This window comes from Alternaria alternata (assembly GCF_001642055.1).
Source record: "Alternaria alternata strain SRC1lrK2f unplaced genomic scaffold CC77scaffold_2, whole genome shotgun sequence".
Taxonomy (NCBI): domain Eukaryota; kingdom Fungi; phylum Ascomycota; class Dothideomycetes; order Pleosporales; family Pleosporaceae; genus Alternaria; species Alternaria alternata.
In genome coordinates, this window is record NW_017306191.1 from 251,979 (window position 1) to 265,574 (window position 13,596).

General features: G+C 51.3%; 5 protein-coding genes across 5 annotated transcripts; 2 read left to right on the forward strand and 3 right to left on the reverse strand.

The window, feature by feature from the left end:
• Positions 1 to 210: 210 nt before the first annotated feature.
• CC77DRAFT_926574 (hypothetical protein) lies at positions 211 to 1,504 on the reverse strand (the record flags this gene model as incomplete). The annotated part of the gene is made up of 2 exons (XM_018533937.1): positions 211 to 904; positions 1,137 to 1,504. The coding sequence occupies 2 exons, from the start codon at positions 1,502 to 1,504 to the stop codon at positions 211 to 213; spliced, it is 1,062 nt and encodes a 353-aa protein (XP_018390415.1).
• A 1,955-nt stretch (positions 1,505 to 3,459) lies between these two features.
• Positions 3,460 to 5,438, forward strand: CC77DRAFT_296664 (hypothetical protein). Its single transcript, XM_018531102.1, has 3 exons — positions 3,460 to 3,840; positions 3,896 to 4,639; positions 4,699 to 5,438. Exons 2-3 carry the CDS (start codon positions 3,955 to 3,957, stop codon positions 5,181 to 5,183), a joined length of 1,170 nt encoding a protein of 389 aa, XP_018390416.1. The 5' UTR covers positions 3,460 to 3,840; positions 3,896 to 3,954; the 3' UTR covers positions 5,184 to 5,438.
• Positions 5,439 to 5,680: 242 nt separating this feature from the next.
• Positions 5,681 to 7,748, forward strand: CC77DRAFT_1046368 (carboxypeptidase-like protein S1; the record flags this gene model as incomplete). Its single annotated transcript, XM_018527441.1, has 2 exons — positions 5,681 to 5,833; positions 5,886 to 7,748. Exons 1-2 carry the CDS (start codon positions 5,693 to 5,695, stop codon positions 7,746 to 7,748), a joined length of 2,004 nt encoding a protein of 667 aa, XP_018390417.1. The 5' UTR covers positions 5,681 to 5,692.
• A 94-nt stretch (positions 7,749 to 7,842) lies between these two features.
• CC77DRAFT_1046369 (hypothetical protein) lies at positions 7,843 to 8,831 on the reverse strand. The gene is made up of 3 exons (XM_018527442.1): positions 8,653 to 8,831; positions 8,539 to 8,596; positions 7,843 to 8,483 (listed from the first exon to the last, which is right to left on the reverse strand). The coding sequence occupies exons 1-3, from the start codon at positions 8,728 to 8,730 to the stop codon at positions 7,894 to 7,896; spliced, it is 726 nt and encodes a 241-aa protein (XP_018390418.1). The 5' UTR covers positions 8,731 to 8,831; the 3' UTR covers positions 7,843 to 7,893.
• A 319-nt stretch (positions 8,832 to 9,150) lies between these two features.
• On the reverse strand, positions 9,151 to 12,488 carry CC77DRAFT_980003 (DUF221-domain-containing protein). Its single transcript, XM_018536046.1, has 3 exons — positions 11,773 to 12,488; positions 10,569 to 11,722; positions 9,151 to 10,519 (listed from the first exon to the last, which is right to left on the reverse strand). The coding sequence occupies exons 1-3, from the start codon at positions 12,006 to 12,008 to the stop codon at positions 9,246 to 9,248; spliced, it is 2,664 nt and encodes an 887-aa protein (XP_018390419.1). The 5' UTR covers positions 12,009 to 12,488; the 3' UTR covers positions 9,151 to 9,245.
• Between the last annotated feature and the right edge of the window lie 1,108 nt (positions 12,489 to 13,596).

A 13,596-nucleotide genomic window follows, 5' to 3' on the forward strand; every position in this document is an offset into this window, starting at 1 on the left:
CTCTATGACGGGGCAGTGAGCTTGTGGAAAGCTGCTTGCGTGTCCAATGAAGCCGCGTGTCCGGAGATGATCGTGGTCCTTCGTAGTCGATGAGCGTATGCGTTGGGTCGGGGACAGGAGCGTAGCCTGGTCGATGGTCTAGGGTTAACGTAGCAGAAGTGACCAATAGATCATGGCATCCAAATCATGCCGTTGATGGCGGTGTCTCGATCATACACCGTAGTTGCCACGGAGTATGCCCCACTCCGTATCGAAGTACCGGCCGAACCCACGAATCTCGCACATGCGATTAAAACATCTTTGGCAAAGCTGGTTTTTGAATCTTGTTCTTTCGCAGCGTCCGTCTCTCCTTGGGTCCTTTTCCCAGCTTGGGTCGGGCTCGCCATGCTGGTTCCTAGGTCCGATCTTCCAATTGCTGTCAACGGGCCTTCTTAGTCGTGGGTCTTCAAACACGCATGGAAACCCAAATCGGTCGCCGTCGAATTCGACAAGCCATGGGGAGGCCTGCTCTTGTGCTTTGCGGTAGCATCGCGCGCATAGCTGGCCACGATGGCGCACAGTACCGCAGAGGCGGGAGTCCTGGGGATTGAAGTCGCAACGCCATGCTGAGAAGCGATACTCTGGGTCTTTACAGGCGCAAAGACAGGCCCAGCCTTTTCTGATGCGTTCGGAGCTGTCGCGCTCAAGCTGGTGCATGTACATGTCGATAAGATGCTTGAGCAATCGTGTGTTCGAGTGTGCTTCGGCTTGCTTATACAAGGCATCGAAGCTCATGTTCTTACACCAAGAACATATATCTGGTCCTTGATCTTGTCCTCCCGGACGTGAGCCGCAAGCAGTACCGAACGCGCAGTGAGGCTTTGGAGGTGGTGCTAGCATGACAAGCAGGCTGTATAGCAGTACACTTTATGCGTTAGCGACGCCGGTACTCTGCAGGATTCAACTCACCAGTTCTTTCCCTGGTGCAGCTTCAACTCGTTATTGTGTTGTAGCCTTCCACGTCATCGTCTGACCCCTCACTACCCTCCTCCGAACCTGCCGACCTTATCACCAACTTGTTCGCTTCTTCATGACATAGCCCAGTCGGCGTGAAGTACTGTGCGATTCTGATCTTCCGTAGACGTCTTCTCCAGCACCTGGAACAGGCAGCACCTTTTTTGCGGACAGATGGACAGTCCAGTCGTGTGCCGCGAAGATTCAAGTCGTATAGTCGCCACCTACAGTGTTGAAAATCCGGATCTTCAAAGGCACAGAGATAACGACCGCGAGCTTCGATGTTGCGTTTCAAGACTTGTTTGCGAGTAGCTTCTTCGTCGACAAGTAGTGAGGCAGCAGTGTTTGGGTTAGTCCACACGCGCAGTTGCTGTGGATCGTGTCGTTGAAGACAGTCAGCACAAACCCGGTCTGTATTGTGGATTTTCTTGCCGATGCCGAGACAATGAGATCCAGAGATGCATTCGACGATTGGTGGGGGTTTGAATGGGGACTCGAAAGCTGAAGCCATCGACTGGTACCGAACGTCTAAAAGTCAGGGCTCCCACGTTCACTGCTTTGCGGTTAGCTCAACGTCCTTGCATCTCGGCTCATGTGACAGGGTACTGCCGGTATGAGCTATTATGACGTTGGTATTGACGTTTTCGTTGGTTTCCGAGCATTATGGGGGACGTTGGTTAGTAGGCATTCGAGCTTTGTGAATCGTATTGGCAGGCATGCAGAAAGGACAGTGGATGGAAGCGGGTTTTCGCCATTTCCGGCGGCAGGAGTTACAACCAATGCAATCGAATGCATGCTCTATGACTAGGACGCTATGGCCATACTCGTGGAAGCTTTTTGTGGCGTAGAATGTGTCCGATATGTCGGTTCAACTGTTACTGGACGGTGTGATGCGCTGATCAAGCTCGCTAGGCTACCGGCATGGACATCAACCATGTGCCTGTGCCGATTGGGTACCACTCGTGGCGACGTCAAGTGCATCGTATCAAATGCTATGGGGCTGCGCTAGACCGCAGCTATGATCACTATGAGGTATGAGACCCGAGAAACTGGTCAGGCCAGAGCGGAAGCTAAGCCACCGGCTGGCGCTCGTAGAATTATGTAGCTGAACCAGATCTTGGATACCGCTCGTCTGGAGGAAATACTGCTGGTCCCATTCGTCAATTGCAATGAATCTGTTGCAGTTTTGAACAAGGCTGATGCATCTTCTCAACTCCGGATGCTTGAAACTCATCATGATTCGACGGCACGATGATAAAGTTTCGCTTCGAGCATTCCAAACATGAGGAGATCATCGTGCACGGTCACCAGGTCCTTGCTAATGAAGCCCAAGACTCTGACTCGTTCCGGTTCATCCGCCTCTCGATGCAACATGGTTTGCATCGGTTTCGAGACGCAGTCATATCACGACCTCTCTTTTATTGTCGTAGATATGTACCGTGTAACCGTGTACAGAGTACTATTTGAGGAAATAGTGGGACTTGATCGACAATGCATTCGTGACGCCATGTTCCGATCGACAATTCAAAAGACGATATGTATCTGCCGCCAACTCTTTCTCACATACGAAGGGTTCTTTCGGATGTGAGTCGTTCTGACACAACGGATAAATGCGGTCATCAGAGCTCCTCAAGCATGAGACAAAGGTGGCAGACGACATGTGATCCTTCTTGTTTGGGTCTTGCCAACACGATGACGAATCTTTTTCGGAAGGGACCCGCGTCTCCGTCTTCGGCTTGCCATATGCTGCCCAAGGTATTGCGCCTCTTTAATGTGCTTCCCCGTGCTGTTGAAATCCACACAGGACATGGACACGATGCTGTATCGAGCGTTCTATGCATAGAAGACTCTAGATGTGAAAACAGATTTGCTTGCAGGACACGGAGGTGGGATGTGCGATGCGTACGCAATAGTCTCAACTCCGAGTCATCTGGCGTCGACGTCTTGAGTAAAGGGTGATGCATATCAGATTCATACAAGCGCGATTATCCATTTCTGTCACACTCCCAGCTTTAAAAGGTGTCAGTGGCTTGATCACATACCTTTCGCTTTGCCAGAACAATCCAGTGCACGGGTAAAACAGCGTGATAACATCGCCCTGGCGTGAGCGTGTTCCTTGACGATTCGTTGTCAACAATGCGGTGAGGCGGTCAACGATAATCATCCTGCATTCCGCCAGAGACTATCGTTGTGTAATATGTTGCATCAAGAAACGGTGGCCAGTCTGCCGATATGCTGCAGTAAGCTGCATCCGTTCAGTGTCCCGTAAAAGTAGTGCCTGTTGACCGCGGAGATCCCCGCCCGTAGTCTCTGTCCAAATTCACTGCTGCAAAGCTGTCACAAAGTCAAACGCGTGCAAGTAGAATTGTGGCTTGCGTCGTTTTGCAGGTCGGTTCACGCTGAAGGGTCATGCCAAAGCCGGCTCCAAGCGTGATCGAGCGGAATCCTCATGCAAGCTGTGAGGTATTGTGTTGGAAGGCTGTCGTCGCATAGCGATGAGGCTGGGTTGCACGAGCACGGTGGTACGCAGGTCGTACCGTGCCGTGCATGCTGTCATCCGGGGTACGTGTATGGGTTGAGCCCTGTTATGGAAGCATGAGACTTCGGCTGCGACTCGGCGAGGCTGACTCCTGCAAGGTTGGCATTGATCTCATCGCCTCCATTACGGTGGCATTGCGCGAAAGTAGATTCGGAGCCCGGTTGGGCGTAATCGTCATCTGTGTTGTCGGTTCTTCATTTGTTTGCGCTCGCAAAACGAACATCTGAAACTTCTTCGCGCTACTGTAGCGTCTTTTAGCCTCGCGAGCTCCGACGCGTCCAAGGGCGCACCGACGCGTGCACATCATTGTACGCGCAGCCAGCTTGCCACACTCACACTTCAACTGAAATCACACAGGTGCAGACGTCACCTTGGCCACCACGGAATCAACAAATTCGGCTGCGCAAGCGCGAGGCTGGATCATGTGGTCTAGCTTCCTTTCCCGGGCGCGTCCTACCCCTGAGAGAACACCCGCACCTGCAGTACAGTGCACGGTCGACACATCGGAAGATATAGCTGTATCTGTGGAAGACAGACATATCGATATTTCGGAGTTGCAGCCGACGATTGTTCTGGACGATAGTGGTGACGCCACACTATTGGTCGGTACGGATTCAGCTGCTCTTCAGCCGGTCCAGGTGTCTTCGACGGCTATGACCCTGGCCAGCCCGGTATGGAAAGACATGTTCGAAAGACACCGGAAAGCAAACGGAGCTATTGAGGTACCTCTACGGGATGATGAAGTAGATGCATTGTACATTGCACTTCGGATAGCTCATCTGCGCTTTCATGAAATACCTCGGAAGGATGGGCTTACTATCGACGCCCTGCTTGAACTCGCAGTCGTGTGCGCCAGATACGATATTGTAAAGCTAGTTCGGCCATTCTTGGACCTTTACGGCTGGGCCCAATGCCATTATCCTGACACGGACGCTGGAGAGCGATGCGACCCTGCCTGGTTCTACGTTGCTTGGACCTTTGGGTACAAAGACAGCTTCCAACGTCTTACCCGGTTCATAGTGAAGAAGATTGGACTAGATGAGGACGGGAATGCCATTATGGACGATGGCCAGAAACTTCCGAAGTATATGCCGCCAGGACTTCTTGGTATGATTCAACACCATCTCAACGAGACAAATACGAACACATGCTAACCAGTGTCCAAGCACGCATGATGGAAATCCGGGAAACAACGATTTCGGCCATGCTGGATATCTTGTATGATATCTTGGACGATATCATACATGTTTTTGTTTGTCAAGTCGACGAATCATGGGAGCCCAAGTGCCGAGCCACGGTTTTGGGTTCTTTCATCTCTTTTCTCCTGGAGAACGATCTCTATCCAGCACGGCGCACGGCTTCTGAAACCCCCTTCAGCATCCAGAAGCTCTACGATCTGGCTTCTTCTGCTCAAATTTTGACACTCGAATCACATGACTATAGGGAAATGGCAATGTGTGTTCGAAGATCCAGTTGGGATCCAGCAAGCGTCACAGCTGATACCTTTAAGAACCATGGCGGACTGACTTTGCACAAGAAGTGTTTTGGAGCTTTCCACCTGCGGTCCAAGCTGAAGACTATCTATTCCGATATAGGTTCAGCTGTCCTCCAATCCCATATCGAGCACATGGATAGACAGGCTCTGAAATGAATTCTTTAGCTACTTCTAGTCGAAGGGAGAGTTTAAAGATGCAATACTTTGAGCAAGCATGTTCCGACCACTTTCGAGCCTCAAGGGTCAGCCAGCAACACCGCTATTTCCTGAATCACTGTTGGGAGTTACCCTTCGTGGTGAGGTCGAGCAATGGATGGTTTTCGTGGGATCACGTCGCTACAGCACGATGACGAGGCTCGGCTCGCGCTACCGCACGCAACAACAACACCCCGCTCGCAACGAGACTTGGTACTTGGCAACGACTTCTTCGACCTTCCCGATGTAGTCAATCAAAGTTCAACCCGCCCACTTCGAAGGTACCCCAAGCCATCGCCAAGGATGCGTAGCATGAAGATACCCGGTTGTACTCGGAATAAAACTGATAACAAGGCTGGCGAACATGGAGTCAAGCTTGGAGGCCATTGGCGTCGATAGTGCGGTTGGTGTCGGTACATAAACCTCGATGGTCTACGATAGTTCCAAGCTTCAAGGTTGACAAGCTTGCGATGCGTCCTACCATTTCTTCCGCAGCCGCCGTGCTGCTGGTATCTGCCGCACCTATTTTGGCTCAATTTCCTGCGGAACCAGTTGGCCTCAAGGTGCTAGAATCGCGCTTTGGAGATGGCGTAAAGATTACCTACAAAGAGGTTTGTACATCTCCGAAAATGACAGTTCTGCCAATCTAATGATCAAATCAAGAATTCGCTCTGCGAAACTACGCCTGGTGTGAAGTCTTTCTCTGGTCACGTCTACTTGCCTCCGGGAACTGCAGACCTGGGACAAGGGCAGGATTATCCAATCAACAGCTTCTTCTGGTTCTTTGAAGCTCGTGAGGATCCTGCAAATGCGCCACTGACGATTTGGCTGAATGGAGGCCCCGGGTCTTCATCCATGTACGGCATCCTGGAAGAGAATGGACCATGCTATGCGAACCCAGACTCGAACTCCACGCGGCCGGCAGAGTGGAGCTGGAACAGGGCTTCGAACATGCTCTATTTCGACCAACCAGTTCAGGTTGGCTTTTCTTATGACACTTTGCAAAACATCACTCGTGACCTCGTTACCGGAGAGGTCACACTTCTCAACGAGACTACACCCGTGCCTGAACAGAACACTACTTTGCTCACTGGAACTTTCCCTAGTCGCGAGGCAAACAACACCGCTTTTGGTAGTGTCAACGGTGCCGTCGCAGCATGGGAATTTGCGCAAGCCTGGTTCCAAGAATTTCCCCACTACTTGCCAAACGACACTCGCATCAGTCTCGCAGCTCAATCATATGGCGGACGCTACGGTCCCGCCATGATGTCTTTCTGGGAAGAGCAGAACCAGCGCATCGAGAATGGTACCCTTGGCGAAGAAGGCTACATCATGCATCTTGACACCCTACTTCTCATCTCAGGATGCGTCGACCGCTACGTTCAGTACCCCTACTACCCCGAGCAAGCTTTTCGTGGGAACGGATACGGGTTTGAAGCTGTCAACGAAACAACATACAACGCCATGGTCGAATCAGTCCCAGAGTGTCTCGAGCGCATTCAGAACTGTCGTGACGCTGCGGCGCAAGATGACCCCGAGAACCTTGGTATCGATGCAGGTGTCAACGAGATTTGCGAAGACGCTGAAACTTATTGTCGCGCCAACATCGTCACCCCATACAACCAGTACGCAGGCCGCGATTACTACGACATCTCCACCCCGTCACCGCCTCCATTTCCCCCTCCATTCCACGAAGGTTACTTGAATCGCGAATGGGTACAAGCTGAGCTCGGCGTGCCACTGAACTGGACCGGCAGCTCACCGCAAGCCTCCGCTGCATACCGCGACATTGGCGACTACCCTCGCGACAACTGGCTTGACGACCTCGGTTTCCTGCTCGACAACGGTATCAAAGTCTCGCTCGTCTACGGAGACTTGGACTTTGCTTGTCCCTGGGGTGGCGGTGACGCTGTCGCCAAGGCAATCAACTGGACTGGATCTGCGGGCTACGCGTCAGCGCAATATGCTGAGATCCAGACCAACGACTCCTATGTTGGGGGTCTTGTGCGTCAGTACGGTAACCTCAGTTATATCCGCACGTACCAAGCTGGTCACGCGATCCCTGCATACCAGCCAGAAACCGCTTTCAAGATCTTCTCACGTGCGCTGTTCAATCTTGATATTGCAACTGGAACTGAGTCAACTGCTGGAACGCAAGAGAGCAGCACGTACATGAGCACCGGCCGTCCGGATCCTAATGTGCAGTTTGACGCCTTCACTAGCGAGAGACTGACGTACTGCTACACCTGGGATTTGAGTTCTTGTACTGAAGAGACGGTCGACGCGGTTCTGGATGGTTCGGCAGAAATTTGCCAGTACCTTGTTGTCGACGCAAATACTACGCAGCTTTTCCCAGAGGTTATCGCGCAATGTCGTGCGGGCAGTGGTGGGAATGCTACGGCACCGGGTGGACATAGTAACAGTACGTTGCCAGAATTTGAAGGCGGTGCTGCGAGGGTGGGAGGACGTGCGTGGACGTTCTGGTCCGGATTGGTCATGTCGCTCGTCGTGAGCTTGACACTCTAGTCTGATAATGTCGACCATGGACGTAGATGCTAGGTATACAGCTTGCGCTCACAACCGTGCCAGAATACCAAAACCGCATCCCGAAGCATACATTACATCTTGATTCATAATTGTATCCCCTATTATCTACTCTTTATTACTGATCCTAAGCATCATATTGATCCTTAGCATCAATGTTCGCCCCAAATTTCTTAGCCTGTTCCCGTGCTACCTTGTCTCCAAGGCTGAGTTCACCACCTTCACTTCCCTTACCTCCATTTCCACTTTGACTCTCTCCACCCTTCTTCCCAGTCGCACTACCCTTACCACCGTCTTTGCTCTTATCACCGTGCTCCAAACTAGTCGCGCCGTGCAATTCCTCCACGTCAGCATGCCCCCCATGTTTCTTCACAATCTCATCCCCAGCTCCTTTGCTCTTCTCCGTCGCGTCAGCCACCCTTTGCGCACGCGCATCCATCTCCTGCCCTTTACTGCTAGCAGTCGACATGTTAACCTCGTCTTTATCCAGCTTTGTGAACTTTTGGTCAAGGTGAGAGCGCTCGGGGGAGGTAGCTGAGTGGTGCGGTTGGTCCCGCTTCTTGGAGCTCTTGGACGAGGTGTCGGTCTTCAGGTGGTCTGGGGTGGGTTCTTCGTCCTCTTCTTCGGTGGGGTCTTTCTTGGGCTCGTTGACGCCGAATTGCTCCGCGTCGTCGGCGATGGGTGCTGCGGCACCACCGGCGCCCATGCCGGGAAGGGCTAGAATAGGTTAGTACTTTTGGTTCGACCTTATATGCCTGTGTGGTTTTCGTACCGTCTCCTGCTTCCTGCTCGGGCATAGGTGCTACATGCTTGGTATGTTGAAGCGTTTTCTGTTGGTCACATGTAAGCAGGAGTACTTATGTTTCCAGTACACCGAAACACATACATCGCCTGAAGCACCATGAAGTAGCTCGTGACCCTCAATGGGGCCATTGTCGCCAGATCCATCTCCGTTGCGAGGCATAATGTTTGATTTGTGAGTTGACGAAAAGTTACGTGTATGGTTCCGAAGTATAGAAAGCTGGGTAGCAAGAATGTTCAACCACCACCATGATTACACGCGACCTTGATATACTGCCTGCACTAGCTTTCAGGTACCTTGGAAGTTGGCACATTCCCCAAGTTCTACGTCTTTGGTTCAAAGACGTCATAGCTTTTGTTTATTGTAAGTGCTGGCACTAATCGGCCACTAGGCGGTGTCGGAGATCGTCCGGCATGCATACAGTGGGCTTGCTTCTTTTCGTGTCTGACTAGCTTCTCAGGCACAGCACTAGATTGGAAGGTAATTACCAGTTCCCCAGGTTTTGTGTAGTCATCGCTCGGGGTTCAAGATCGACTTTTAGTTTTGGGGTGTGAAGCCTTTGTATGGAATGTACATTACAATATTAGCTGAGGGTATAATACAAATTGTTAGTGTCGCACACTCATTATAATCATCATCATCATCATTCCCCATTGTACAAAAAACAAATGAAAAGCTCAATACACAACCTTGTGGTCCCAGAGAGGCGCCTGCCTCACACTATTGTCATCCCACTCAACCTTACCCTTCTCATTCATTACCGCACCCTCATCCGTAACTTCAACACCGTAGCTTCCCAGACTTTCAGTCAGCTCAGAAACCTGGTTCTTGCTAATGCCAGCCTGATCTCTGGCTAGCCAGATGACTTCTTCGCGTTGAGCCAGGGCAGGGTGGAGGTAAGCCTCAAGAACGTCTTGTTTCGTGTATGCCGGGACAGGGTGGCGGAAGCGCGTAGTTAGGGAAGAAGAGATTTCGCTCGCGGAAGCAGTGTGAGAGGAGAATATCTTTTTGAGCATGGATCGTTGCTGTGGTGCGCCGGAGGGAGGTGCCATGCCAACGGCTTCGGCGCCGACGTGTTGGTGGCCTTCGTCGCTGAAGGTGGATACAAGCGCCGATTCAGATTGTCTGCTGTCATTGCGTCCGACGTTGCTGTATCCAGGATGCATGCCATTGCCCTCTGAGTTACTTCCGGCTTCGGCATCATTTCGCTGGCTAGGATGGTAGGAGTCGTCGAGCAGATTCATCTTCTTGATCTTGCGCTTCATAATAATGTGAAAGATGATGGTCGCTACGATCAACACGACCTGAAGCACAGTAGGACCAGCAGAAACGACGCTGTTGCCGATTCCGATTCCGAAAAGACCTAAAAGACAGAGCTCTCCAAGATAGACACCAACCATAAGTTGCTCAAGTGCGCGAGCGTAGAAACCACCCTTGGTGTCGATATGGGTGTCGTGAACGTAGATCATGTTGTAGCGATACGCAAGGTAGATGCACCCGATTCCAATTGTCGCAAAACCCAAAACGAGCGGCGCGATACACGCGTACGATAGGGCGATGACACCCAAGTTAGTCCATTTAGGATATTCCGCTCCCCACGATGGCTCAGTAAAAGATACGTAGCGCATGTACTTCTTTCTTGGAGTCTTTGCAAACTTGCTCAGGATGAGCACGCCCACCAAGCCCATCAGATTGAAGAGATACCGCGAAGCGTTGGCGAGTCCATAGAGGATGAAGTAAGAGATGTAGAAATTGGAAGCTTTGGGAAGATTCTTTGACAGCAGAGTGATGGCCGATGACGGGTTGCTGACGATCTGGCTAGCCACTGCTGAGGCGCTGGAGGTAAAGGTCGTGATGAGGAAAACTTGGATGACTTGGAAAGCAAAGTACCATATCTGGCACTGCTGTTCGACTTCCGAGACCGTAACGGCGCCTGCAAGCTTTGCGAAAACTATAAGGGTCAGCAAGAAGTTTGGATAATTTCGAGACTGTTAGCTTACAGCGACAAATGACCGGTACCAATGCCATGAGCACAGCAAGTAGAACAGTTGGCAGAAGTCCAGTGACCACACCAAGGATAACAGGCGGAATAGAATCGATCCAGGCTAAGAATGGCACATTGGCTGTGAGATAGTTGACGTTGCTGATGATACCAACAAGTGCCACAGGAATGGCCCAGAATATGATGAGGGCTGAGATAGCGATGGTTGCAAGGAAATGTCGGATCATTCTGTTTTTGGACCCCATGTTGAGGTTCTTCCAGATGACTTCGTCCGGCAAGACACCCATCTGTCGAGAGGAGAAACTGGTCGGCCTGCGGTGCTGGTTGTCATTGAAGGCAGCTTCGGCAGCTGCCATGGTGTTGAACTCGATGAAAATGGCGCTGGCTAGTTCCTCCTTGCCAGCGAGGTGGGACTGCTGTGCTGTCTGGATCTTGGGCAGCAGTTCCTTGATCTGGTTGCGGTAGTAGCCGATAGAGTCGACCTTATGCCCAATCAAAGGCTTCAAGCGGTGTGTGGGTCGCAATGCTTTGTCGGTTTCATTCTTCTCGTTGCTCTTTTTCTGCTGTTGTTTGGTAACGGCTGCCATGTACTTAATCTCACTGGCCTCTAGTTTGGGTACCGTTTTCTCGAGCTCCTCAACATCATCTTCTAGGTCCTTCACATCTGGGACTAGCCAAATCTGTGCCACCTCCGGAAACATGGTGTGAAGACGCTCAAGCGAAAGGTCTTTCTCTGGCACATCGGTGAACAAGACTGTTCGCTGCGAGATTCGACTCGCATTCCAAGTGGACAAGAGGTAGGCCTTTCGAACCTTGGCAAGATACAACATCTCTCTGCCGATAAGAAACAAGACCCAGCCGAAGAAAACCCAGGCCACAAGCGCATGGGCAAAGTATCGCACGTCATTTTCGATGTTGGAGAAGCTGAGGATGTCCAAGCCCGACTCTCCACCGCCACCAGTCGCGTTTACAGGAAAGAGTATTGGCCACGTGATGATGGCACCGACAAATGCCATCAGTGTGAGTACTTTCAGGAAGCGCATGTAGAGGTAGGCATCGAGAGAGTGGTGGTTGAGGACGTATTCGTCACTGAGATGCATAAATTTCGAAGTCCATCCGAAGAAACTCGAGCCTGCTGATGGCGTCTTTTCCCTATGCTGATATCAGTATTGGTCAGGTAATGGTGTCATTGAAGTACATACTCTTCGAACAGCGCATCGTGATATGTTCGCGGCGCATACAACCGCTTCTGCTTCGCACGTAGCACAAAGAAAGCTCCTACGAGAACAGCTGCGACTACGAAACATGGAACCAGCGTCGATACCATAGCAGACAGCGAAGAGCTGCTGGTACGATGGCTTCCCTGCTGTTGAGACATGGCGGGCGATGTCGATCGTGTAGGGGACGTCGCGATGCGAGAATGCAGTTCGTAAAACATCCCCCGAGCAGATCATCCTGCCTTCATGTATTGATTGTAATTGCCAATGGCGCTTGCATCATAGCACCCAAACTTTGGCGTTCTTCCCGTAAACATTCAGTGTCATAGTACATGGTCGGCACATGCGTTCCGACTAGTCGCATGGCCGATCAAATGAGATGAACCAGGGGCAGGTCGCGCGAAATCGGAGGCTGGAACGCAGGACGGTCAGAGGTTAGACAACGATCTAGCGTACCGGTTACGTCGATCCAAGACTGTAGCGCATGGTTCGTGAAGCTTGCGGGGATGAAGCTCGAACATGGACGCGGGGACCATCGCTGGTGTCGTCATTGTTATGCTGCGAAACTCGAATAATCTCTGCATAAAACAAGGCAGTGTATTCAACAAGAGGTGCTGGGCATTGGGTCCGCTACATCTAGCCTGCCGTTTTGCCGTATGGATTTATCCTAGAGCAATTTCGAAGGCATCTCGTCTGTCATTGTTCGAGGCAGACGTTTGTTGAGTGAAAGTCATGGGGCGGGACCTCACAGTCAAAATTTGCCCGAAGTGTTATGGCGCAGTCACTTAGCCACAATTAAGCATGCGCCACCGTGGAGTAGGTGGGTCGGAGTCTCCTTGCGATTCGTGCACGTCCTTAGCCCTTTCTCCTTTATATTCTTACACAACCATAAATCCTATCTATGCATCTTTGACGTTACCTGAGCATATTTCGCAGTGTTGAAACTAAGCGCAGGCACCTAGGAATTCTTCCCACAAACCTTCCTATCAGACATCTGCAAATGATGCGAGAACGTCCTCCGGCCTACCCTAAACCGGCGCGGCCCGCCTATGAGCACCGAGAACGCTGTTGCCAGCGGTGTCGTTTGTAGGCCTGTGAACAGTTGTTCAGCATCTCTAATTACTAGCATTCGCCCTGGTCTCACAAATCCTAGTATTGACTTCTATCTTGGATATACTACACGACGTCAATGACCGAGGCCTGCAAAGAAAGAACACTAGAGTCGCTTGCAATTGGCCACCAAGTACGTCAACGACAAGTGGACTCCTCCGTGGAGCTCGAGAAATTTCCACAGCCTGCGCCTTTCCCAAGTGGTCCTATAACATATCTACACAGAAGCGTTGGAAGGCAACGATACTCCAGAAACAGCAGCAGAAAACGGCCTCCTTATCTACATCAAGTACAGAAAATGAGTCGCTCCTCGCGATCGCTCCCAAGACCAGCCCAAGACATACCAAGATCTTCCCCGCAAGCTTACCCCAGATTCGCACACAACGTTACACATTGTGGCAATCATTACCACATTTGTTCAACTCTCTTTCGTGGATTTAAGAGGTTGTGGGTCTACGGAAAACATTTCGCTGCTGGAGGTCTCATGGCTTACTTGGCATCAGCGTGCTGCTGCTGTCACACGTCGACTATGGGTTGGCGGTGGCTTGAAGCATGAACTACAATGCTTGGAATATGCGACGTAGCTTTCGAAAGAGGCAGCGGTACATGCGCACGGAACGTATGACCTGCATGCTAACATTCGAAGGCTGGATGCTCTCTGGAGTCTATAATTGCACGACGTGCCGTCTCCTGGTGTGA

Excerpts from the sequence above, each read along its gene's own strand:
- CC77DRAFT_296664 (XM_018531102.1), top strand. The coding sequence starts at position 3,955 with ATGTGGTCTAGCTTCCTTTCCCGGGCGCGTCCTACCCCTGAGAGAACA. Across the intron at positions 4,640-4,698 it reads TATGCCGCCAGGACTTCTTG|CACGCATGATGGAAATCCGG; the intron begins GTATGATTCAAC and ends CCAGTGTCCAAG.
- CC77DRAFT_1046369 (XM_018527442.1), bottom strand. The coding sequence starts at position 8,730 with ATGCCTCGCAACGGAGATGGATCTGGCGACAATGGCCCCATTGAGGGT. Across the intron at positions 8,597-8,652 it reads TTCATGGTGCTTCAGGCGAT|AAAACGCTTCAACATACCAA; the intron begins GTATGTGTTTCG and ends TGTGACCAACAG. Across the intron at positions 8,484-8,538 it reads CGAGCAGGAAGCAGGAGACG|CCCTTCCCGGCATGGGCGCC; the intron begins GTACGAAAACCA and ends AACCTATTCTAG.
- CC77DRAFT_980003 (XM_018536046.1), bottom strand. The coding sequence starts at position 12,008 with ATGTTTTACGAACTGCATTCTCGCATCGCGACGTCCCCTACACGATCG. Across the intron at positions 11,723-11,772 it reads CACGATGCGCTGTTCGAAGA|GGAAAAGACGCCATCAGCAG; the intron begins GTATGTACTTCA and ends ATATCAGCATAG. Across the intron at positions 10,520-10,568 it reads GGTACCGGTCATTTGTCGCT|TTTTCGCAAAGCTTGCAGGC; the intron begins GTAAGCTAACAG and ends TGACCCTTATAG.